Below are 24,764 nucleotides of genomic sequence, written 5' to 3'. Positions count from 1 at the left end.
GGCACGTGTGATTAAAGACTAATGGTTTATTTTCAACGTGCTACAGAAAACTGTGATAATTCCCAACGAAACACCGTCCAATCTGCACGCCATTGTTGAGCTGTGGTTAATCGCGTTTATCATCCTTCCAATCAGGCTTCTGTCCTCCAATCATGGGCAGGCAGAGGCGCCCCAGCGTCCTCTTTGTGCCCCCGATTAGATTACTCCTACCGTGTGATTACTAGAAACACAGCTGGGATTCACAAAATAGACACCGCTGATCCTGGAATAGTGGATATTTAGGCATGGATGGCGTCTCCTGCACACACGCGGAAACTAAGAGGAGTTCACTTTGACTCGAACAGCCTAGAAAAACCAGGAACTTTATGAGGAACGGCGTCTGTGCTGTGGATGGAAGGCGTTGGGAGATGATGATATTGACCCTCCGGAGCATTAAGACGAGACGCTCGTCGTAAAGACGACGGCAGCTGCTGTAAAAGGTGCTGAGAGCTGATAAAGGAGTGGCGGCCGGCCCTCTGCCTCCTCCACCTCTGTTAAATGTTGTCCTCCACGCCAGATGTTTGGCACTTTGACGTCATTTCCTGACCCATCGAACAATTGTGATGTAACCTTCAGCCAGAGTGAAAGAGCACATGTAGGGGTGGGGGGGGGGGGCGGCGGCCATGTTTGCTCTGGAGGCCGGTCTGCTGGATGATGGCAGCTACTGTAAAGTCCACATGATTTATTGTCGTATTTATCACGGCGCTCCTCACACACGCAGTAGTTCCAGACTAAATCCAGGTGTTTACGACAGGGCCAAAGGATGGGGTGAGGAAGACGACCTCTGCTGACCTTCATGCAGATGACAGTGATGGCCACAGCGTCACCTCAACAGTACGTCAGCAACTCCAGTGTGGGAAAGAAATCCTGAGGTACGCGTGGCTTTAACCAGCGACGCTGCTCTTCTGTCCAGTTTGTGGGACGACTTCCGAGATGCGGGCCAGCGGCCGGAGGAGGAGGAATTCCTCAGCTCACTCGAGACGACCGTCCTCACCTTCTTTCTCTCCGTCATTATCGTGCTGACCGTGTTTGGGAACCTGCTGGTCATGGTGGCGCTCTGCAAGGACCGACACCTGCGGTGAGTCGGTGGCGTCTGCAGAGCTGGAGGCAGCGGCAGCGGCAGCTGGAGCTGCCACAGCAGCGGCAGCGGCACAAATATTGCAGGAAGTGAATCGTCTGCTTGGTCTTGTTGCCTCCTCTCATCAGAAAGAAAAAGACCAACTACTTCATCGTGTCGCTGGCGTTTGCGGACTTGCTGGTTGCCGTGGTGGTCATGCCCTTTGCTGCCATCGAGCTCACCACCGGCTACTGGCGGTACGGAGAGATCTTCTGCCTGGTTCGAACCTCCCTGGACGTTCAGCTGACGACGGCTTCCATCCTGCACCTATGCTGCATCGCCCTAGACAGGTCTGTGTCACTGTCAGGGAAGTAGCGATGATTATTATCGTTATAATCAAACCTGGGCTGAGGGCGTGTGTGTGTGTGTGTGTGTGTGTGTGTGTGTGTGTGTGTGGTACGGCAGGTATTATGCCATCTGCTGCCAGCCGCTGGTCTACAGGCACAAGATGACCCCGGTGAGAGTGGCAGCGATGCTCAGCGGCTGCTGGCTCATCCCGACATTCATCTCCTTCCTTCCCATCATGCAAAGCTGGAACACTATTGGCATCGAAGACATTGTGAGTCGCTCAAGCTCAGAAAGCAACAAACCTCCTGAGGTTTCTGCCCAGACATCACGGCGACGTGATGAAACTCTTTGTTTCCAATAACGCGTTCGATCCCGTGAACAACAAAGAGGTAATTCAGTGGTTACAGCATAATTCCAGCCTCGGAGGAACCTCCGCCGTGGGCTGAGACGCCGCTTTGACGAGCACGTTCACGTGTTCTGGCGCGAGGCGATTTTAGAGACGACGTGACCAAGGCTGCGGGACTCAGAGGCAGATGAAGAACAGATGAATTTCCTCTCTGAGTGGCGTGTTTTCAGGTTGGAAACAAAAGAGAAACAAGCAAAAGCTCACGTCATTCAGGTTTTTGCTCCTCTCTTAGATCTTATCTTGACTCGGGTGACTCGCCTGAGCCAAACGGGGAAACTGGAGCTTCTCAGTGGAGCGGCCAAAGGTCCCAGAGGAGAGATGCAATAATTGTGTTCAATAACAGCTCGTCTGCTCTGAGTAAATCACATCTGAACCGGCTTCAGGAGACCCTGAGGCCCAAGTGGGGACGGTCACAAAAGTCTCCTTTAGGAAGCCGTAAATGAAACGCCGCCGTGTTGATGTCGGGGTTTGTGACTCTCTTCCAGATTAAGAATCGACAATCGTCGGGAGGCGGCTCCAACGACACCAGCTGCGTGTTCATGGTCAACACGCCGTACGCCCTTATCTGCTCCGCCGTGGCCTTCTACGTCCCGTTAGCGCTCATGGTTCTGGCCTACCAGCGCATCTATGTGACCGCCATGGCCCACGTGCGCCAGATCGAGACGCTGCAGCGGGCCGGCTCTGCTCCAGTCACCGGGTCGACCCCCATGATCACGGCGAAGTCGTCCACGACCTCTGACCCTCTGGAGCACTGCAGCCTCAGGACAGCAGCATCCTCGTCCACGGAGCAGATGCCCATGGCCAACAGTCGCATGAGAATCGAGACCAAGGCGGCAAAGACGCTGGCGGTCATTATGGGCTGTTTCTGCCTCTGCTGGGCTCCGTTCTTCATCACCAACGTGGTGGACCCTTTCATCCATTACTCGGTGCCCTGGCAGCTGTGGACAACGTGGCTGTGGCTCGGCTACATTAACTCGGGGCTGAACCCCTTCCTCTACGCCTTTCTGAACCGGGCGTTCCGGAGGGCGTTCCTGGTCATCCTTTGCTGCGGAAACGAGCGGTACGCACGTCAGGGAAGCTTCTCCTACGGACACGCCCACAGAGGATGCTCAGCCACCTCGGTCAACGGGACCTCAATGGGACTGAGGTAAACACACAGCAAAGCCTCCATGTGGCAACATCCCCGGTCACATGAAGCGCCGTTCTCCATACGTGGGCTCATTATGCCTTCGCTTTAGGGACCAGAGTAGTTGTCCTTTTCATGCCTGAGCATTAAGGGGGGGGTCAATAGGTTGAACGCATCAGTCATGGCCAATTATGTTATTAAAGTCGTCCAAATCTCCACAAACTTCTGTGATCTTTCAGAAGATATGGATCCAATCTAGAGCAGGAAGTCTGAAGCTCCTGGTGGTCGGTTCTGGTACTGCACATCAACCCTGTTGAACGGGTCAGAACAAGCGCGAGGAGTCCTGCTCAGAGGCGTCAGCGCCGTGTGTGTTTACCTCACAGAGGCAGGACACTTCTTCAACGGCAGATTACAGTTTTCCAAATTTGTCTTTTAAAAATAACAAGCCTCGGTTGAACGATGTTCAAGTTCATTGTCTTTCATAACAATTGTTACCGCTCGCCGGGATCAGCGGACCTGATTTAGCTGCTGACGTATTTGTGCTTTCAGCTCTTTCTGAATGATGTTGATGGAGATGGGGGCCAAAGTGTTTCTGCCGTCTAACACACAAAACTGCAAAAACAGAGCGATGCAGGAGGAGCCCACACGTCTGAAACACACCGTTCGTGTGTGTGTGTGTGTGTGTGTGAGCTCTAGTGTTTGTTGGGTGATTATTAAGCTGCTGCAAACCAGCAAAAGCACCAAAAACTACAGAGAAGGATCCAAGTAAGAGAAACATTAACTCAGATCTGAAGATGATTCCACGTCAGAGTGGACAAACTAGACCCATTTATGTTTTTAAGAACCTAGAAGAAGCAGAATTTGTGTGTCTTTGCAGCACATAGCAAGTGTTTCTGCTCATCTGTAGGCCCGTGTGTGTAGGCTGAAAGTGTGAACTTGAACTCATATGAAAAAGTGTGAGTCAGAAATGTAAAAGGTGTCATAAAGGAGGTGGTGACGTGTTCCAATCAAAGCCCAGAGCAGGAGAGTGAGGCCAGCATGTAGCAGGAAACACCACCAACCTGCAGCAGGTGAAGGAGACAGCACTAATCTGGGTGTTTGATAAACACCTGAGCGGGATCTTCATCCAGAGTTTGGATTCAAATGAGAGCTGTGAGGTGAACAAAGGCAAATCCTCTCTGGAATGAACATCTTTCTCTCCGGTGTTTTGATGGCTGCGATAAAACCAGCGTCTCCATGTAGGGAATTTAACACAAAGTTAAGGATTTCAGCAGTGAATAAAACAAATGAGCCCTGAGTGCAAATATGTGAAGGCAGCTGCCAACCTACATCGAAACGGATTCCACCCGATTTCCTTCATACAGTCGCACGTTTTTTCGTTCTCATTCAAATCAATCAAATACTAAACAGGTAAAAACTTGCTATAATCAGCAAATAAGCTTAGCTACAAGCAGGATAAATGCTGATTTTAGTGGATTTTTAATGTAATCAAGCTAAAACAAAGCTAAGCCAGAGGAGCAAGTGGGTCAATACGCGAGTTTTATCTGGGCGAAGGTGCAGCAGGAGCGTGTGAGGAGGAACGTGGCACCAAAGCCACGATAGCAACATGTCGCTGCTACTGGTCGACCGTCTCCTCCGGACTGTTGATGGTGTCACCTGCTTTATGCCAGGAGAACGGCCAGCTCTAACAAACTGTATTAGAATATAAAGATCTGAGACTGGCTGGACCGGAACGAACCCGTCTGATTCAGTCTTCCTGTTGGAGGACGGCAGCTGCCATCACGCCTCCTCCTGTATTTAGGTTTGGACTCTCTGAACTCAGCTGCCTTTCCAAATGAAAGTCATCTCTGTTCTGTAACAGGAGCTCCGTTTCCTTGGTGACAAATTATACCATAGAATGGACCCACCTGGACTAATCAGCTCTCTGAAATTCAATTAAGGCTGACTCCTTCCTGTGAAGGACAAAGGGCTCGCTTTAGAATTCTATCCAAAACTGACATCCCCCTTATTTGTCCCTTTGAGATCCAGAATGACTGGTATAGGACAGCATGTAACTGAAGGACGGAGCAGGTTTACTGGAGTAACACAGGACATAGGCTCTACGGAGGGATGGCTAAACCCGGAGAATCCGTGCTGGCTGAGCTCCATCATGTTTCATGTTTGTGAAGACGAGCAGAGCCGCAGTTCATCGCTGACCGTTTCCTCCCGTCTCAAGTTTAAACCAATTTTAAGTGACTTCTGATGTCGAACGTTGTGTATTTTCCCGTTAAGCAACCAAACCTCTGTCCCAGCGACGCCCCGCTGGGTGGAAAACCGGGCTCATTGTGCCAAATGCTTCCTGTTGAAAACACACAAAGGTCCCACAGATCTGCAACCGGGACGGAACAAGACATGAGAGACGTCAGAGAGGGAGGGCTCCTCAGCCAGGACGCCACCTGAGAAGAACACGCCAGTGAACTCCCGAACCTGTCCTGAACAGAAGCCACCAGCCTTGCTGCAACTTCAGGAAGCCTTTTCAGAAGTCTGGAGACGAGGAGCTGAAGCAGTCTGCAGGAAAACCTCTGCGTTCCCAGGAGCCTTCTGGACCTCCGCAGAAGAGCCACTGACCTCAACACCCGGGCCATAGACCCAGCCGGGTCAGGAGCCGAGTGCCGGTCCAGCGCGAGGGCAGGAAATCGTGTTAGCGTCAAGCGCTGCCACCCGTCCTGCATCCTGGGGGGTTTATCCAGGGAAGCGTGTGGCTCCTGCTGCTACTGGCTGTTTCTGATGTGAGGAGGGGCTGCGTGGCGTCAGGACTCTCTGACCTCTGACCTCACTAGAGAATCCTTGTTTAGGCTTCTGTCAGGGCTGCACCTGCTTTTCTGGCTGTTTTACCCTGTCACTCTACAAAAAACCCATTTTAAAGTCTTGTGTGGACAGCATCTGTGTTGATTACAGAAGTATTGGAAAGAATAGCTTGTTTTTGTGGCCGTCAGGGGCAGAAAATGGGGAGAAACTCGCGACACTGGCGTGCTCGCCTCCATCTTTGTCAGCATTTTCCCACAGCTCCTCTTTCAGCTTCCACCAAATTTCCATTCTCGTCTGACAGACGACACACAGACGCAGTTTGAACCCAGCAGCGACAGGCAGAAACAATAAGAAGCAGAGGAAAGAGGAAAGATTCATTAGTCCTCTGTAAACACGCTGCTGCCAGATGTGCCGTTACTCAGCGTTTGTTTCCTCTTTTGCTGCGTTCCACATGGAATTTGGATACAGAAGCATCTCATCATTTCAGCTGCTGCCAAAAGATTTGATCCGGACAGTTGATGCGAGCGTTTCCATGACCGACGGCGCTGCGTGCAGCCGCCCGGCGCTGTTTTTAGGTCTTTTTATTCAGATAAAGAACATCTCCTGCTGGGTCTGGATGGTGATCGGGGTCTGGATGGTGATCGGGGTCAGGATGGTGATCGGGGTCTGGATGGTGATCGGGGTCAGGATGGTGATCGGGGTCTGGATGGCGATCGGGGTCTGGATGGCGATCGGGGTCAGGATGGCGATCGGGGTCTGGATGGCGATCGGGGTCAGGATGGCGATCGGGGTCAGGATGGCGATCGGGGTCTGGATGGCGATCGGGGTCAGGATGGCGATCGGGGTCAGGATGGCGATCGGGGTCTGGATGGCGATCGGGGTCAGGATGGCGATCGGGGTCAGGATGGTGATCGGGGTCAGGATGGTGATGGGGGTCTGGATGGACGCGGCAACAGGCAGCTTTCATCAGTTATTCCTGCTCCGACCTGCTGGAATAGAGCTGAAGCTGATGGTGTGAACAGAACACGGCCGCTAAAAAATAAAAAAAAATACAAATAACGATGAAAGCAAACATGAATCATGGAGGATGTTCTGTCCTAGAAACCCAGATTGAGCTGAAGGAGCCGCTGGACACCAGCGGTCCCGTCGGCGGACGACTGAGGCTCCGTCGGCATGTTTGTGAACACAACTTTCATTTTAAAGGGATTTGGTTTTTCCCTGGAAACACGCTCCGGTCAGGCGCTCCGGTTTCTTGCTCGTCTCTCAGGCTCCGGTCTCTGGGTCACGGACGGATCCTCGCCTCAGTAAATACGGCTCCCCCCTCGACCCGCCGCCCCTCCGGCCGCCCTTTAGGCCCCCTGACATGTCCACAGCCATCCAATGACCAGCGCCGGCAAATCGAACTCACTTTGATTGTTTGAGCTCTTATCTAAATCCCACAGCTCGTGTCAAAACCTGATGTTCTGCAGAGGACAGAAGGTGGGACGGTTTTAGCTGCCAGGTCCTCCCAGGGTGATTCGAGTCCCGGCTGATGTGGCCAACATTCCTGCCGGCCCACGTTTCAGGAGCAGAGCGAGCTCAGGCTGCAGGTTCCTGCTTGAGTTTTGCCTGTTGATGCATCTGCTGCTTCCCAAACATCTGCTGAAGCTTCCTGAGACCTCATGTGGGAAAGTACACGTCCCCCCCCCCCTGCCCAGTTCAACTCCCAACGTGAGGAGATAAGAGCAAATGTGATTATTTAACGACATTGGAAGCTATTAGCTCAAAATGAAAGGAACACAAACGTCTCCTCTATCTGACGCCGATCTCTCGGTGGAGATCACACGATGTTTTCACATGCGAGAAGAAGCGCAGGAATATTTGCTTTGAATGATGCCGAGGGGGGGGGGGACAAATGCAGGCGATATCATGGAGAAGGAATGTTCATTGGGGTGGACAGCAGCAGCAGCATCGGTCCGGACTTCAGACCATTTCTGGCATATTTGCTTTTAATACAGTGTGAATGCTAACGGGCGCTGGTCATGGTCATTTTATTGTTAACATGTATTAATATGTGCAGCCATAACATGAACACGGCCAAATCTCTCTACACCCAACAGCCACCCACATTTAGTGACATGTTTATTATTGTGTACCTGAAACCGTAGCTGGAGAGCAGAAAACCACCAGTGTTCCTATTATAACCTGAGCAGTTCCTCATTCTCCAGGTCTAAAAACAATATAATTACGCTTCCAACTTCCTGATATTGTGAAGCGGGAGAATAAAAAGCCTCTTTAGTTCAGGACGGACTGTTAACTACAGCTAGAGACAGAAGAGACCGCAGCATCAACAGTAAATTCTATTATTGCGATGGAAAAAACAGCCTGCGATCAGAAAACAATCAGATCAAGACGTCCTCCACTGCGCACGTCACCGTCCTGCACACGTGCACTTGGATCACTTTCTCCCAGACAGGAATTCAAACACAGATCAAAGCCCGTAACAGTGACAGCTGATCTGATCCGATCATTTCGTTGTGAAGGGAATATGTGAGCACTTTTATTTTCCATTTAAATACAAAAGAGGGTGTGGTTTAGAGAAGTAAAATATGGTTTCACACACACACACACACACACACACACACACACACACACACACACACAATAACACGAGGACGTTAGCAGAGTTATACCTAAAGGTAGACCTACTGCTCTTCAAAATAAAAGCATGGCTGTGATTTGGTGGATCTGCTGTGAGGTGACAGCTTGAGCCAAGTGCCTCTCTCCTCTTTTTCAGACTGTCCTTCCTGCCCAACAGGAGCTACAGCGATAACGGACGGCCGCTACCGGCCACAGAGCTGGAGCCTGCAGACGCTCTGAGGCCGCTATGAGGACAGTGGGAGCCGGGACGCCACCTGTGGGCCCTTCAGGTCGCTCTCGGCTGCCATCCGGGTTCAGAGAGAGCAGAAGCCGAGTTGGTCGCCGTCAGCCTCGCGTTCGCTTCTTAGCATGAACTGCAGCTGGAACAGGAGGAGGATGGGGGGAGGATGGGGGGGTCCTCACATCATCTCTGGTTTCATCCCACTCCAGCGCTAATGGCAGCGCACGTCTGTCTGTGAACAGTTGTTCAGCCACCTCCAACACACGCCTGGTTTTGGCTGGAGGACGCGAGCTGCAGCTCCGAGTGTCGAGTGTGGGGTAATTACACACCTGCGACCTGCTCGCCCATTGTTCTCCCGCCTGATTTGGACAAAACTGTGATTTTTCGCTGGGCTGCGAGATATTAATCCGTATGTGGGTCACTTTTGTTTTTTTTTTGGAATAATTGAGCATAATTTCATGGCACTGATGAACAAAGCCCAGGCAGCAGGAGACGAGGAGCCAGTTGTTGTCCCCGCGTCTGCCTCGCCAGGCACGACCGCACGAGGTCACATTTAGGTCAAAACACAACAGCAAAGCAATGGACGGATGGAGAAACTAGAGTGAATGTTCAAGCTTGGAATATATTCTTAAAAAGAGGTCTTATTCTTTAACTAAAACGTGTATCCATTGTACTTATTCCATACATTTATTTGGTTTTCTCTCATTGTGGAAGAATAAAAACGTTTAACCAGATTTAACCACTAGAGGGCGCTCGCGCGCTCCACCCGGTATTTTCTAAGTTTCCATGTGATTTAAGACAGAAAAAGTTCACAAAATATACATTTTAAGACAAATGAAAGGTCATACCACCCAAAGACATCCCAACACACCATATTTCAGACTCACCCAACCTGTTCCAGGTATTCTTTTGGAGCCCAGCCACCTCTTAAATCCCCTGTAAAACAGACTTGGTGAGCAAGAGTCGAACTCCAAACTAAACATTTAATCATCATTATTGTCTCTTTATTTTGCAAAGATTTGCTGAGACTGTTGTGGGTATTTTTCTTAAACTTTTATATTCTTTTAATGGTGAATTTGTAAGGGATAAATATTGTCTTATTTGTCTTTCCTGCCACATCGGTGACAATGTAACACGTCTCAGAAGATGATGTTTCTGCAGCGTCGGCAGTTTTTGTGCAGCGTTTGGGATTAAAAGCTGGTGTTGAATCCACACGGCAGAAGATTTCAGTCAGGTTCTTTCTTCCAAATGATCAAAGCAGCGTTACGCTTATTTTCCTTTCATGTTGTCAAACACTGAAAACTGTCTTTTCTCAACATTTTTCTGATTCCTTTTACGCAGCAGCATCAAACAGGCTGATTTGGGATTTTCTAACCGACATTTTAGAGACAACAGATCATTTTTCCTCATCACATCACAGTTTGGATGGTTCCCACACAAAACTCTTGATCCGAGCTGTTCGATCAACATTTTATAGGCCAAATCGAGCAGAAATCCCCCTCAAACATTAGATGTAGAGGTTAAAATTGGGCTCTACCTTGAGCAGGAGGGTGAATAACCTCCCCTCGTTGAACATCTGTCGTTACCTGAACAGTAAATGTAAAGAACAGGCAGCTAAAAAGGTGAAACTGAGCCTGTTTCCATTCTGTGGGGAACAGTTGTGGCCACTAGGTGTCGCTACACAGCCACGACGGAAATGATCCCAGCAGGTCCGCGTCACGTCCACATTAAGACTTTAAAACTTTAAGGCAGCTTCACACTGGCCGTCCTGAGGTTGTAGAAACACACTTTTATCGTGCAGGAGGATTAAACGACTGACTTTTCCCTGCAGATTCATTTATTCCATTAAAAACAATGAATTAATATTCATCCCAAGCTGTTGAGGCCTGCAGGTCGGATGGATGCGAACAGTCTGCAGGAGAAGTGTGAGGGTTCGAGGTTACCATGGAGACCAGCAGGTGATTGTGTGTCATCCTGACGACCTCTCGGCACATGGAGTCCTCTCATTTTTGTGGTTCCTGTAAACATTAACATCCCTGACAGCTTCCTCAGCCCAACCAGTTAATAAGTAGGATATCTGAACTCTTGGTCTCTGAACCCTCTGAGGAGAAGGTCAAATGGTGAAGTTATCAACTTTATTGTCAAAAACCTTCCATTAAATCCTCTGGAGTCAAGGTTTAACGTTGCTCCGACCCAAACGTTGGCTCACGTTGAAGCATCGTCACAGGTCCGGGTAGATCCTCTTTGTCAGGATAAATGCACGTTCACGGTGATATTTTGGTCATTCTGGGGATTAACTGTGAGTTTGTCAGCAAACCAATGGAAGGTTTTCAAGCGTGAAGCTCAGTCCCACATTTACTTTGACTTCAGTTCATTAAAGTTCATGTTGGTCCAAAAACTGTCAATTTTTGCTGCTAATCTCTGGTTCAGTGCGGCACTTGAATAAAACTGCCTCTGTATTTGCAAAACTGTTCAAAGTGAGTGGAAAGACAGTAAAAGACTTCATGAAGTTCATTTGTCAGTAGTTAAAAGATAACCTGGGAATGTGTAACCACGCGTAAAACTAGTATTATTGTGAAATACGAGGCTCTTTTTTAAGAGAAATGTGATGGAATAAGCACCTGAAAACGACAATAACACCATCCACCCCATAATATAATAATACTGTATTTCTTATCCAGTCTAAACATCGACTGGTTCTGTGTGTTTTGCTCACAGGAAAGTCTGGATTTGTACGATTTTGTAACGTTTGGGACTAAATTCAAAATTAGATGGACATTAGCAGTAAATACAGGGAATCTAAACCAACAAAATGCCGCAGACAAAATGTGCAAAGGCAACAGAAAACAGTTCCTACCTTTGACGGGGCTCTTTGTGGTTGTGTGATGGGAAAATCTTAAAGTTGTGGACACGATTCCAACCAAAAGTTTGTTAATTGGCCCGCATTAGCGCCCATGCTAATGCTAACTTAGCTAGCCGAGTCCACATATCGAAGGTTAGCCTCTGCGCTTCTAAAGCTGGACAGCAGGAAAATATAATATAATAAATGTTAATTTACGGGAGGGAAAGTATGGCCACGGGCCTAAAAACACCCATTATTTATTAGTTAAAACTCGAGAGGGGCCAGTTTCAGATTAGAGCAAGGATGCAACAGAAAAGACAGACGTCTCACTTGGATATAAATTTGAATATCTGAGTTTTAATGACGCTTAAATAATTTATTAATGTATATATTTCTTCCTTGACATCGTCACTACATTATCTGATATAGATGGAGTTACTCTTTAGATAAGAAGTTATGTAATGGAAATCTAACACGTGGGACAGAATGGATAGATTGGTTTTAATTTCCATGATGATAGACAATAGTTCATCATCTTCTCATGTAAAATCAGCATTTCTGCCCAAGGGTCAAAGGTCACGGACCCCTCTGCAGTAACCACTCAGAACATGTCACGAGTCTCTAATCAAACAATACTCACGGGCTCCTGCTCACGCCCCATCAAAAATGCAGAATATTGTGATGGACAATATTTCCCTAAAATCATTTTATATAGAGAAATTAGTTATATGAAATTAGCATACAGGGCAGGTGTTCGACAGACAGTAGGAATCCTGGGATGTCATATATTTGTTTTGGTATTTTTTTTCTCAGCCATTTATGGTTGTTTGAATCTAAACTTTATGCTTTAGATTCTAATGGATGGAGACACAACAGACAACAGACATGAGAAAACACAATGACCTGTCAATCAAATAAAAACCTACTGACCTAAAGACCTACAGACCTGGTTCATTTACTGATCAGTTCTCCTTCACGCTGCCTTCTCTCTACAGGATCACAGCAGATCTAAAATCAAGTGATGATAGCACAAAAGGCTTGAACTGGTTTCTAATCCCTCTCCCAGCAGTTTAGTTACTATGGCAACCATCATCCAATACCAGCAGTCCACCTCACTCCCTTCGCCCGCCCCCCCTCCGCTACAGTCTGCACAGCGGCAGTAGGGGGATCCTGCTCCCATCATGCTTTGCAGACGGAAGCAGGAAGTAGTGCGTGCAGATGGAGGCAGAGATGTGGAGACGACAGTGTGGAGGAGCATCGCACTGATGTGTGGAGGAGCGTCGCACTGATGTGTAGAGGAGCGTCGCACTGATGTGTAGAGGAGCGTCGCACTGATGTGTAGAGGAGCATCGCACTGATGTGTAGAGGAGCGTCGCACTGATGTGTGGAGGAGCGTCGCACTGATGTGTAGAGGAGCGTCGCACTGATGTGTGGAGGAGCGTCGCACTGATGTGTGGAGGAGCGTCGCACTGATGTGTAGAGGAGCGTCGCACTGATGTGTGGAGGAGCGTCGCACTGATGTGTAGAGGAGCGTCGCACTGATGTGTGGAGGAGCATCTCACTGATGTGTAGAGGAGCGTCGCACTGATGTGTAGAGGAGCGTCGCACTGACGTGTAGAGGAGCATCGCACTGACGTGTAGAGGAGCATCGCACTGACGTGTAGAGGAGCATCGCACTGACGTGTAGAGGAGCATCGCACTGACGTGTAGAGGAGCATCGCACTGACGTGTAGAGGAGCATCGCACTGATGTGTAGAGGAGCATCTCAGGTGGATCTCCGTCTCTCTGGGTAAGTCATCATCATCCAGCCACTCTCACAAGGAAAAAAACCCAGTTTGTGATGGATTTAAAGGGCCGGCGTAGCCATCTGGAGGGTGGCAGGCTGTCCTGCATCCCTCACCCCCGTGACCAGAGACTAAAAAGCACAGCATTACCATGACGACGGCGACAATGACACCATTCAGACCAGAATATAACGCAGTGACAGACCAATGACAGAAGCACGTTTGTGTGAGTGAACTTCTCTGACGGTCACGTTTCAGCATTAATCATCCATCCCTGCGTTAACGACGGTGTTCCACTGGGACGGGTTTGACCCTGTCTGTGACCTCACAGAGACGTGATGGTGATCGGACCCCTGAGAGCTCCCACCTGGGACCCCTTCAGAGCCGTAGCTCCTAAAACTCAGGCCTGACGTGTGTTTATTCCCACAGACGGTCCGAACACTGTCATTAATTCTCTATTGGATCCAAACATGGATGTTGAACTCACCTTTCATGATAGATGCAGTTATTCATTACCTCCGTTCGCCTTCCAACGTGCCGTCAGGTTAAGAAATCAGTGCACTGCACACACATTGGCAGGTCCATCACTGCGCACACACACACACACACACACACACAGACTTTCACTGGGTATACATGATAAGCCCCGCCCACACTCGGTCAAACCAATAGCGTGAAGTTGAGCAAAGGGCTCCTCTTATCTGTCCCTATATTGAGATCTGTGTGGGATCTATTGCGATCTGACTCACAGACGGAGTCTGATCAACACACACCCGGAGGTGTTTGTCTCCCAGGTGAGTGCGTCCCCGCCTGGACTGAACTAGTTACCGGTGAGTTCTCACTTTACTTCTCTTACGATATCGAGTTGTGGGTGATCAACCCCAGAACCGCCAACTGTCCCGATGGGGTCGTGAACTGACCTTTTGATAGATAAGTAAATAACACAATACCGACTCAACCCTGGACGCGTTCAGCAGCCCCTGAGGGCCGAGCGCCCCCAGATTGAGTCCCCTGCTGCCTTTAAAGGAACAGGAAGCTTTGATATCACATGATTGCAGGCGCCAGCGACTGATTACAGGCTTGAACAAAGTTAATCAATTGTTCCCAGTGCCGGTTGTGGTCATAAATTTATAAGCCAGTTAGTTAAAGCTGTTTGTTCCAGATGGTTGTTGGTGTGAAAGCTCTCCACAGTTTGTCTGAGTCAGGCCGCAGTTTCGTTGACTTTGCGTTAAGCTCTTAAATCCACACGAGCTCTTTACTTGTTACTTATTTATCTGTTTGGAATTTGGATTCCGACGGAACACTTTGGGCTCCGAGTTGCTGCTTAGAAACACTGATATGAATCAAAGACAGCAGGAGCGACTGAAGGAGCGTAAAAGGTTCCCACGAGAACCTAAATCTCGCGGCTTCGCTCCTGGGTTGTTTTTGGTGTCCAGGCCCGACGCTGTTGTGATGTCCTGCACCGATAAGGGGGCGTTTATGGAAGATCTCAGCTAACGTCCCCAAACGCCACATCTCAGCGTCACCAACAGGATCCGCGTACACGGCGCCTTCGGGTTCTCTTTGAAGCCGCCCAGATGGTTTTAGATACGACCTCGGAAGCGGACGACCAAACATTCTCTGAGCGGAGGGAGAAACAGGGCGAGAAGAATGAAATAAGAAGGATGTGGCTTTAATTTAGGGAGGGGGGACAGATAATCGCATCCTCCGGGGACTCCAGAACCTCTTGTTCTTCCTTCTGCTCTTGGCCTCGTCGCTCCATCTCTGGGGAGGCCCAGCGGTCGTGGATCGTGCAGGAAAACCTCCGATTTGTGACACGCTGTGATTACAGGAGCTTATCTGCTGCGGCGCTTTCCCCTGATAACAGCTGTTAAGGTTTCCCCGTGTGACCTGCTTATCTCGCTCTCCTCCCGGCAGCAGCGCCGCTCTCTCCCGCCTTCCCGAGACCATGGACGACTCCGCCGAAACCACCCCGGCGTTGCCGCCTCTCCTGGAGCGGCAGGTCCGGCAGCGCCCGTCGGCGGTCACGGCGCTGAAATCCAAGCTGAAGCGGGGCGTCTCCTGCTCCGTGCCCAGAGTCCGCTCCACCCTGACCGGCCTCTTCCCGGTGGTGCGATGGCTGCCCAAGTACAAGCTGCGGGAGTACATCTGGGGCGATGTGATGTCCGGAATGATCGTCGGCATCATACTGGTACCGCAGGCCATCGCCTACTGCCTGCTGGCGGGGGTGGAGCCCATCTACGGCCTGTACACCTCTTTTTATGCCAACATCATCTACTTCCTGATGGGAACGTCGAGGCACGTGTCCGTGGGAATCTTCAGCCTCATGAGCCTCATGGTGGGACAGGTAAAGCCGGATTCCTCCAGATCTTTGTGCCCTCGGTTGCAGCATTTTCCAGGTTCCTTCTCGCCGGCAGGTGGTGGATAAAGAGTTGTTCCTGGCTGGCTTCGACCTCAACGAGGACTCCTCCCCGACTGTTTCCGAGGCGTTTAACGCCACGCTGGGCGCCAACCTCACCAGTCAGGTGCACACCGTGGAGCTGATGGGTGTGCCGTGTGGAAAGGAGTGCTACGCCATCGGTGTGGCCAGTGTCCTGACCTTCCTGGCTGGCATCTATCAGGTGAAGGAAGAGCTGGACCCTGCAGACGGGGCCGTAAATCCTAGTTTGATGTCCACGTGGTCGTTGCTGAGAGCTGCGTCCTCTTCCTGGCCCCTCTCCAGGTCCTCATGGCCATTTTCCGGCTGGGCTTCGTCTCCGTTTTCCTTTCGTCGCCCATGTTGGATGGATTTGCCACCGGAGCATCCTTCACCATCCTGACGGTGCAGGCTAAGTACCTGCTGGGTCTGAAGATTCCTCGTCACCAGGGTTACGGCACAGTCGTCATCACCTGGATCAACATCTTCAGCAACATTCATAAGACCAACCTGTGTGACCTCATCACCAGTGCCATCTGCATCTCTGTACTGGGTAAATACCTCTGGTTACCGCGGTTACACGTGTAATGGGAATAACCCTCCTCTCTGACGTACAGTGGCAGGGAAGGAGCTCCAGGAACGCTACAAGGACCGTCTGAAGATCCCCCTCCCCACTGAGCTGGTGGTGGTTGCCGGGGCGACGCTGGCCAGCCACTATGGGCAGCTGAACCTCCGCTACAGCTCCAGTGTGTCCGGGCACATCCCCACAGGCTTCATCCCTCCCCAGGTGCCCAGCTTTAGCCTGATGCCTCGCGTGGCGCTGGACGCCATCCCTCTGGCTGTCATCAGGTGAGTTATAACCGTATTATTACACGGCAACAGCAGCTCTGTTGGCTGGTGATCACAACCAGGAGCCGCGTCTGTCTTCCAGCTTCGCCTTCACCGTTTCGCTGTCCGAGATGTTTGCCAAGAAAAACGGCTACACGGTTCGACCCAACCAGGAGATGCTGGCCATCGGCTTCTGCAACATCATCCCGTCCTTCTTCCACTGCTTCACCACCAGTGCCGCTCTGGCCAAAACCATGGTGAAGGACTCCACGGGCTGCCAGACTCAGGTGAGGAGCCACATTCCAGACTATTGGTGTTGGGATTTGCCACAAAGCTGTTTTTTCTCTCCATCAGGTGTCCAGTTTGATCAGCGCCCTGGTCATCCTCTTCATCCTCCTCTTCTTCGCACCTTTATTCTACGACCTACAGAAGTGCGTCCTCGCCTGCATCATCATCGTCAGCCTCCGAGGGGCCCTGAGGAAGTTCAAGGACATCCCGGCAAAGTGGCGTTCCAGCCGGAACGACGCCGTCGTGTGGCTGGTTACCATGGCGGCCACGGCTCTGATCAGCGTGGAGCTGGGTCTCCTGGCGGGGATCGTTTTTTCCATGATCTGCATCATCTTTAAGTTCCAGAACCCCAAGGTGAGTGGAAAATTTGGAGCGTTAGCATCCGGCCAGTCGGATTAAACGCTTCTAACTCGCTGATCTGCGGTCCGATTCCAGGCGTCTCTCCTCGGCCGAGTCCATGACTCCCAGCTTTACGAAGACGTAGAGGAGTACCGGAACCTCACGCCACCTCCGGGGGTTCGGGTCTTCCGTTTCCAGGCTCCGCTGTACTACGCCAACAAGGACGTCTTCCTGCGGAGTCTTTACCGAGCCGTTGGGGTTGAACCTTTCGCAGAGCTGACCAGGAGGAAGAAAGAGGAGAAGAAGGCCGCCTCCTTGTCCCTGAAGCACCAGAAGGCCAATGGGGCGAAGACCAACGGAGAGGCTGCCGTCCAACTGAAGACGGAGCTGGAGTTCCACACCCTGGTTTTGGACCTCTCTGCCGTCCCCTTCGTGGACTCGTCCGGCGTGAGCACGGTCAAAGGGACGCTCAAGGAGTATAAGGACATCGGCGTGAGCGTGCTCCTCGCCAGCTGCAACGCCTCCGTCATCGATGCCATGCGGGAGGCGCAAGTGTTCGGGAAGAACGACAAAGACATGAGCAGCCTGTTGTTCCATACGGTCCACGCCGCCGTTCTTCATGCTAACGCTTCGTTTGCAGAGTCACAGAGCAGCCTGGGAGACTCCGAGGTGTAGCGGAGAGGCGGCGCTCTCGCCGATTCCCCGTCTCAACCGCTTATCAAAGATGTACCTTCGCTTTCGGTGTCACATCAGGATTCATCTGGTGCCACTTTACTCAAAACAGGGAGCTCGTTGTGCCTTCTGGGAAATCTTTCTGGGACCAGACGGCTCTTCCTGTACAGGTCTTTTCATATCCATGCTGGAAACAACGGGGCTAAAGAAGCCACGCGTCCAGGTCTCACTCAACTGACCGTGTCCAGGACTTTTGGGTCAGTTACCGGCGCCCTGAGATCAAAGGTGCCAGTCAGATCAGCAGCGTTAACACAGATAAGCTGTTTCAGAGCGGCTCGGCTATGCTCAGCATTTGGCTAACAGGTCAACCCAGGGACAATCAGAGGAAAGTTAAACGCATCTGTGAGACCGATGAAAAGATCCGGATTCTGTTTACCTTCTTCTTTAGAGGTTGTTCAGATTCTCTCCTGCTCTGCCCCCCTAAAGCCGTGACCTTTCTCATCATCTGACCCCAGCGATGGCCACCGGCTTCCATCACCTGCTCTCACCAACACGCAGCCAAACGGGCCAAAGATCGTAGCCAACACCGATGGAACGTCTCTTTATCCTCCTAAAACAATCAACCAACACCAACGAAATGAACTCTAAGTGTGGGGTTATTTCTGTGATTTCTTTGTTATTGAACAGTGGAGCTAACTGACACAGGTAGAGGCTAGCGTAGCAACTAGCAGGCAGCTAGCATAGCAACGGTAATTGTTTTAACAATTTGCTGCCATCGGCATTTTCCTTAACGGCGCAAATGAATAATCAGAAATCAAAGAGATCAAAGCACTTGACAGCAGCTAAATTCTACTTTAATCAGGTGTTTTCTCTTTTTGTATGTTATTATTTTGTATCTAACCCTGTTAATTTCTTCAAAGTCACTTCAGAGTTCTGTTCTCAAACAGATTTGTTGTTCGTCTGTGGTCCAAGGGTAGTTTTTCACTTTTTTACCTTCACAGAGTTTGACGATTGTATTCGTCATCGGACGTGACGTCTGAGACATTAATGTTCCTTAAGCCTTAATGTTCAATACTTGAATTAAACTGTTTAGAGCAAAGCGCCTTTGTGTGACTCCATTCCTGTCTGCATTCACATATAAGATAACAGGAAAATAAAGATCAAAGGAAGATTCCTTTAAGACAAATCTCGAGAGCAGAATCGATCCCAGCCGACACATTTAGACACTTATGACAGATTAAAGGTCGGATTTGGAAGCGTTGGAAGTTTAACATGCACCAGAAATGAAAAACACCTGTAATTCTTCGCAGATTTAAATGATCTTTGAAGATATCTTTGATCTCATACCTATAATATAATAAATAAAACACAGTTCTGATCACAAGATTTCTATATTTGTGCATAAACGCCTCCGTGATTAACCTGAGGACTATAAACATGAGGCGAGACAGGTGAAATGATGGTCTGGCCACAGGCGACAGCGATCTGCTGCGTCAGGCCTCCTCTACCTGCTCGTTACCTCTCACCACTGTTTACTGACGGCCGACAGCTTTACCTGTGGACCACAGCAGCGCCGCACAGCTTCATCGGCCCTCACGTGGACGCCACTCGGCACTTTTCAAGCACCCCATCATTCACTTATTAACTGTAAAAATGTGTACAGCAGCTTTTCCTACAGCCAGAATGTCAATGATTACATGCGTTTACGTGCACGGACAGTCGCACGTGTCGCCACGGCAGGGTTTGATCTCTCCACACCTGAAAAACATCCACGACTGAAGCTTCACGAGGTCCCAAAAGAGTCAAGGCTCTTTGAAGCAGGTGAATCAGCCCAAAGTCCTGCTGATCTGACATTCATGAGAAATCAGGTTCAGGAGGCTGATCTGAGATCAGCCACAATGATGAGAACACACTAGAAGAAAATAGGATGCTCATTTACTAGATTAAATATAGTATATATAGTATAATACATCAAATGTCTTCCAGAAACACAATTTGAGTGTAATTTCTGTTCCAATCCATCGAGGTTTGACTTTTGACCTGCAGCTTCATCAGAATTTTAACCAGCGTATTAAATTCATTCCATCCCAGTCAAACAGAAACAAAGAGAAAACTGGTCTCTAACGCTTAAAATGAATCAGAAACACCTGAAAACCTGGGAACCAGGACCAAAATCGCGTTTCCGTTCAGGCGATGCTGCCCCCTGTCGCCCAACACGGTGAACAGCAACGATGGCTTCGGGCTGAAAATAGTCCAAACTGATCATTTATCATCCAGCAATCTTTATTTACACCAACATACATTTACACACATTTATATAGGCACTGAAATAAATATGAAGTCGCTGCTTCGTTATAAAATGATGTTTAAATAAAGCAGTTTGTGATCGTCTGACAGTACAAAAACATGAGAATCCTTTGATTTCAGCGTAGACGCAGCTTTTCCAAGATAAATGTCTTTAAAAGAAAGGATTCGAATGTGCCCAGAGGACAAACAGTATTTAAATGAACCAGTTTATCTAAATACAGCAAAGTTGATAAATCACATTTTAGAATTGAATAGTGGCGATAGTCTGTTTGATCAGATTAACATGTGAGGTCAGATAAACTCATATAATACAGCTGATGGCGTCACATTGATCGTCCTGCTCGACCGGGTTGATCTTTGTTAAAAACGGCAAAGTATTTTTCCTTAAAGGTCCAAACGGTTCTGACAATAATACGAAACAACTCCTGTACAAACGTGTCATGCTCGGTTCTACATCTTCCCGTTTCCTCCGTTTATGTTTTTTATCATATTTACACCTGAAACCAGGATCAGTTGTGGAGAAAAGGTGCAACAACACTTATGTTTTCAGACAAATATGCTAAAAAAGTCTTTTCCATGCGTTGATCTTTACGGTTTTGATCAGAGCGGCGCAGCGACGCTGCCGTTGTTTTACAGCCGATGGCAGCTGTTGCTAACATACCTGTTTGGATAACAGCGGCCATAAACGAGGCGCGGTCGGCGCCAACAGCTCCAGTCGGACTCCCGTTTAAACGTTAGCAGCTACAAACGCAGCCGGTGGCTGCAGGAACCAGCTGAATGTTCTGTATCTTGATCTGATCGGCTGCTTTTAGCTGCTGCTGCTGCTGCTGCTGGTCCGCGGCGTGCACGGGCGGCTGTGCCGGAAGTGCATGATGTGCACGGCGGTCTGATGCCACCAGTAAAACATCACCACCACCAGAACGTGCCACACCTGGTGGCTGGCGCCCAGGTAGTTCAGCTGGCCTGGGAGGAGAGAGCAGGCCGGGCCAGTGAGCCGGAGCGGCAGGGAAACATCCCAGCCCGTCTGAACGCCGGCGGAAGGACTCACCTGGGAAGTAGCGCTCCGGGATCTTGGTGACGTAGAAGAGGAAGGCAGCTCCAGCAATCAGGTACATGACGATGACGCGCGGCAGGAAGAGCTGCACAGACGCGCCGACGTTAAAGGGGCGGGGGGGAAAACAAGCCGACGCCAGCGTTCCAGAACTCACCTGCACCACATCGGAGCTCATCCCGCCGTTGAGCCAGACCCAGTGACAGGCCGGAATCACGCTGATCCCGGCCACGCAGCAGAAGAGGCTCATCCGAATGCGCCGCCAGTCGTTGCTGAGGTAACGGGGGTGGACCTGAGCGCAGAACACGGCCAGGATGAGGGACAGGACCGTCAGCAGGTAGACCTGGCACCAGGACTGAGAGACAGGAGTGAAAGCGGATTAGGAATTCCGGCTACATTCATGTGATTTTCCTGAAAGCACCAACACGTGTGTGTCACAGGGAGGAACCCCAACCCCCGGCTGGAGGCTGGCGGCGCTCTCACGTATCCGCCGTCACCAGCTTTAAAACTCACAGCGTCACAGTAAAAAGCGTAGAAGATTCCGGGGACGTAGCAGCCGAGGATCCCGACGGAAATCCCGGCGTAGTCCAGCGACAGCCAGCGCCGACTCGTCTTCTCTGAGCGGTGACATGCGAAGAGGTGGTAGCCAACCGAGCACAGCATGCACACCTGAGGAACACACACACACACACACACACACACACACACACACACACACACACACACACACACACAGGACACTGGGGTTGTTTGTTGTCGTCGTTTTAAAGATTTATTTTGCCTGAACATGGTAACGAGGAGCTACGGGGAGCACGGCCAACACACAACCATCTGATCCATCAGACCCTCACAGGGACTCTGAACTAACGAAGACCTGTGAAACCCCACCTGAACAACACCTGTCACACCTGAAGCACCTGTGGTGGGAAATGTGAAATGGAACAAACTGTGAATTTGTTCTGCATAAACATCAAACAGTGGCAACGAAATCACCAGCATGTATGTCGGTGTCTGGATGAGGGTTCTAAAGGTTCTGACAGGTCTTCAGTCAGCCGAGTTACCTGGAAGCAGAAGAGTCCAATAGCATAGATGACATAGTCTTCCCTGTTGGCTCCAGAGGCTGGCAGAACAGACAAAAGGTCGTTGACCCCCAGAGAGAAGAAGAGCAGGAAACCGAGAAGGTGGCTCCAGATGTTCACGGTCTCATTGGACAGGATGAAAATGCTGCAGTGCAGAAGAAACCCAGACGTTTATTCAGGAAATTTAAGAAATTCAAATTAAGAAATGTCTTTTCCACCTTCTGAGACACAGCTTGGAGGGCAGGTGGGCCCTGTAGCCATCAGTGATGTAGGGGTTCTCTTTGAGGAAGAGGGGGATCTGCTCGTAGGTGTACAACCGTATCCTTTGGGGTAGCAGCACTGGCCAGTGTTGGTAGCTGCCCAGCTCCATGTAATGGGCAGTCTTCAGCAGCTTCTGGGGCATCTTCAGCAACATCGTGTCCTCCTGATCCTCCAGTCCAAGGCAAGCTGGCTACAGAGATTAAGGCTAAGAGAACAGAAAAGGCATAATGGTCACATAGCTTAAGCTAACAATCATAATGTTGCTTTATTATTCTCATCTTCTAGACAACATGGTCACCTTTGTGAGTCACATCCAGACTATCTTAACATTTCATCAAGCTGATCGTGTGAGATTTGTTGACATTAAATGGCATGATTAAAATGCTTATCAGTCCAGCTGCTGTCAAACCTTGTAATAACCTAGCTTCCATGCTAACCTTCACCGAGGTTATTTACTCAGTCTAACTGATTAAAAAGACACTTTAAAAGCTCACCATGAATCATATTATATTTTTAATTATTCTCTCTCTGGGGCTGTAGCCATGCTGCCATAGGAATCGAACTTCCAGTGTGTTAAAAACGACATTTTATTCCAATTAAATGGAACAAAAACATTGAATCTGGCCACTGCAGCGGCGAACTTTTCTTCTTGTGTTTGACATTGACAGTAAACGGTGGTTCCGGGCATTAGCGCCCCCCAGCAGGCGGAGATGGGAACTACAACCAACTCAAACGGAAGGTGGTTCTTTTTCATTCTTGTGAATTCAGGTAAATTCTTACTTTTTTTTTTTTAAAGTGTAACAATCCTAATTATAATGAATGTACTAACATTAATTTATAAAATAGTTTAAACAAATATCCACTTATCTGGCAGTAACCCAAATTTACCTTTCAAGATTTATCTCCTCAAACTTCTTTGTAGTGAGAAGTTTATCGTGTGGCAAATGTCTGTCAAGTTCAGGAGAGTTTATTTAAGAAAAACACACACACCACAACGGCATCGGTCCACCAGACATTTCATCCACCATTTCATCTGGTTGAGTTTTAAAGGAGGAGCCGACGGTGGAAACGAGCAGTTTAGACTGAACTTTCTGCTCCTTTTCTTTTTCTATCTGCACTCGGCAACGGTGAATTTTCAAATTCTCAAATAAATTTAGATTTTTAAACATTTGGGGGGGGGTGAATTGGATGGTTTGTATGTGTTTGCTACATTTGAAACATCCTTAATAATTAATCCTTAAAAATCTCTGTTGCTCTTTCACATGAACAGTAAAGTTGTTGCAGCAGATGCAGACATGGTGACCAAAAAATGAACATTTTCCTTATACATTGACTTTGTGATCTATCTGCTCCAAAAGTGAAGGCTGAAGGCTACAAAAGTCCATAATGACTGCAGCATGTTTGGCCAGAGGAACCCAAGCTTCCGCCTGGTTATAATAATCTCCTCTGAAGTTTAAGATGCAATAGAAACATGCTCCATGGTTCTTTATGGATTTGGCCGGGAAGCAGCTGGTGTGTGACACACATGTAACCTTGAGTGATCTTAGGGCCTCATCAGTACATGAGGGCTCAGAACCTGAGTCCAGCCCGACCCGGGGCCACCGGGAACCAGACCGGCCTGTATTTCAACCCACCTTTATTTCAAAGGGCGTCCGAGTCGGGAACGCAGAACTGAAGCAGAAGGATCCAGAAGGATCCCGGCCGGGGCTCCTGATTGGACGGAGCAGGAGGAGATTTAATCACTTTGGTATGAAATCATTTACTTCGCTGCCATGACGTCACGTGCCTGTGACGTCACGTGCCTGTGCCTGGCACCGCGACAGTGACGCACGTTCGACACGTTGATCCCAAGCCTCTTTGACATCATTGACTTTGCTTTGAAAGATTAAAGCGGTCATATTTCAGTCCTGACATCGTCCACGAGCTCCTGATGACGGGGCCCCCGGGGGCCCCCGCTCAGGCACCGCCAGGAACTCCAGGAATGTGGAACGGAGCACATTTGGGACATGATGTCAAGTGTTTTAGGAATAATGTCCTAGTGTGGATGAGACTCACGTGGAAGCGGTTTGTGCGGAGGGGCGGGGCGTGGGCGGGGCTTACACGCCGTTTCTGTCCAATCAGAGCCGCGGATGAGACCAGCGTGACCAGGGCTGCCTGACAGCCTGTTTCGCTGCTGACAGCCTGTTTCCATCTGCTGCACATTCCCCGGAGCTGTGCTGCACTCACTCACAGGAAGCTTCGTTCTCGGCAAACTGGAAACATGGTTTCAATAAA

General features: G+C 49.6%; 3 protein-coding genes across 3 annotated transcripts; 2 read left to right on the top strand and 1 right to left on the bottom strand.

Moving 5' to 3' along the window:
• Nucleotides 1-854: 854 nt before the first annotated feature.
• LOC101066085 (5-hydroxytryptamine receptor 4) lies at nucleotides 855-11,762 on the top strand (the record flags this gene model as incomplete). The annotated part of the gene is made up of 5 exons (XM_029838057.1): nucleotides 855-1,117; nucleotides 1,246-1,446; nucleotides 1,562-1,715; nucleotides 2,336-2,997; nucleotides 8,540-11,762. Coding segments are annotated over 5 exons (1,374 nt in total), but the record flags the coding sequence as incomplete, so codon positions are not given.
• A 920-nt stretch (nucleotides 11,763-12,682) lies between these two features.
• Nucleotides 12,683-17,795, top strand: slc26a1 (solute carrier family 26 member 1). Its single transcript, XM_029838056.1, has 8 exons — nucleotides 12,683-13,254; nucleotides 15,167-15,596; nucleotides 15,667-15,870; nucleotides 15,972-16,218; nucleotides 16,283-16,514; nucleotides 16,597-16,780; nucleotides 16,848-17,135; nucleotides 17,217-17,795. The coding sequence occupies exons 1-8, from the start codon at nucleotides 13,214-13,216 to the stop codon at nucleotides 17,793-17,795; spliced, it is 2,205 nt and encodes a 734-aa protein (XP_029693916.1). The 5' UTR covers nucleotides 12,683-13,213.
• Nucleotides 17,796-20,057: 2,262 nt separating this feature from the next.
• Nucleotides 20,058-23,162, bottom strand: LOC101066540 (progestin and adipoQ receptor family member 3-like). The gene is made up of 7 exons (XM_003978681.3): nucleotides 22,985-23,162; nucleotides 22,448-22,695; nucleotides 22,212-22,374; nucleotides 21,664-21,819; nucleotides 21,308-21,505; nucleotides 21,148-21,238; nucleotides 20,058-21,062 (listed from the first exon to the last, which is right to left on the bottom strand). The coding sequence occupies exons 2-7, from the start codon at nucleotides 22,642-22,644 to the stop codon at nucleotides 20,908-20,910; spliced, it is 960 nt and encodes a 319-aa protein (XP_003978730.3). The 5' UTR covers nucleotides 22,645-22,695; nucleotides 22,985-23,162; the 3' UTR covers nucleotides 20,058-20,907.
• Nucleotides 23,163-24,764: the final 1,602 nt, after the last annotated feature.

The sequence above is a fragment of the Takifugu rubripes genome, chromosome 6 (assembly GCF_901000725.2).
Source record: "Takifugu rubripes chromosome 6, fTakRub1.2, whole genome shotgun sequence".
NCBI lineage: Eukaryota > Metazoa > Chordata > Actinopteri > Tetraodontiformes > Tetraodontidae > Takifugu > Takifugu rubripes.
This window is presented reverse-complemented; position numbering and strand designations above follow the sequence as displayed.

What these genes read in the sequence shown, in the direction of transcription:
- slc26a1 (XM_029838056.1), top strand. Translation starts at nt 13,214, where the DNA reads ATGTGTAGAGGAGCATCTCAGGTGGATCTCCGTCTCTCTGG. An exon ending in TGAGCCTCATGGTGGGACAG is followed by an intron (nt 15,597 to 15,666) that starts GTAAAGCCGGAT and finishes TCTCGCCGGCAG; the next exon opens with GTGGTGGATAAAGAGTTGTT. An exon ending in CCACGGGCTGCCAGACTCAG is followed by an intron (nt 16,781 to 16,847) that starts GTGAGGAGCCAC and finishes TCTCTCCATCAG; the next exon opens with GTGTCCAGTTTGATCAGCGC.
- LOC101066540 (XM_003978681.3), bottom strand. Translation starts at nt 22,644, where the DNA reads ATGTTGCTGAAGATGCCCCAGAAGCTGCTGAAGACTGCCCATTACATG. An exon ending in TCCAAGCTGTGTCTCAGAAG is followed by an intron (nt 22,375 to 22,447) that starts GTGGAAAAGACA and finishes TCTGCACTGCAG; the next exon opens with CATTTTCATCCTGTCCAATG. An exon ending in TTGGACTCTTCTGCTTCCAG is followed by an intron (nt 21,820 to 22,211) that starts GTAACTCGGCTG and finishes TGTGTTCCTCAG; the next exon opens with GTGTGCATGCTGTGCTCGGT.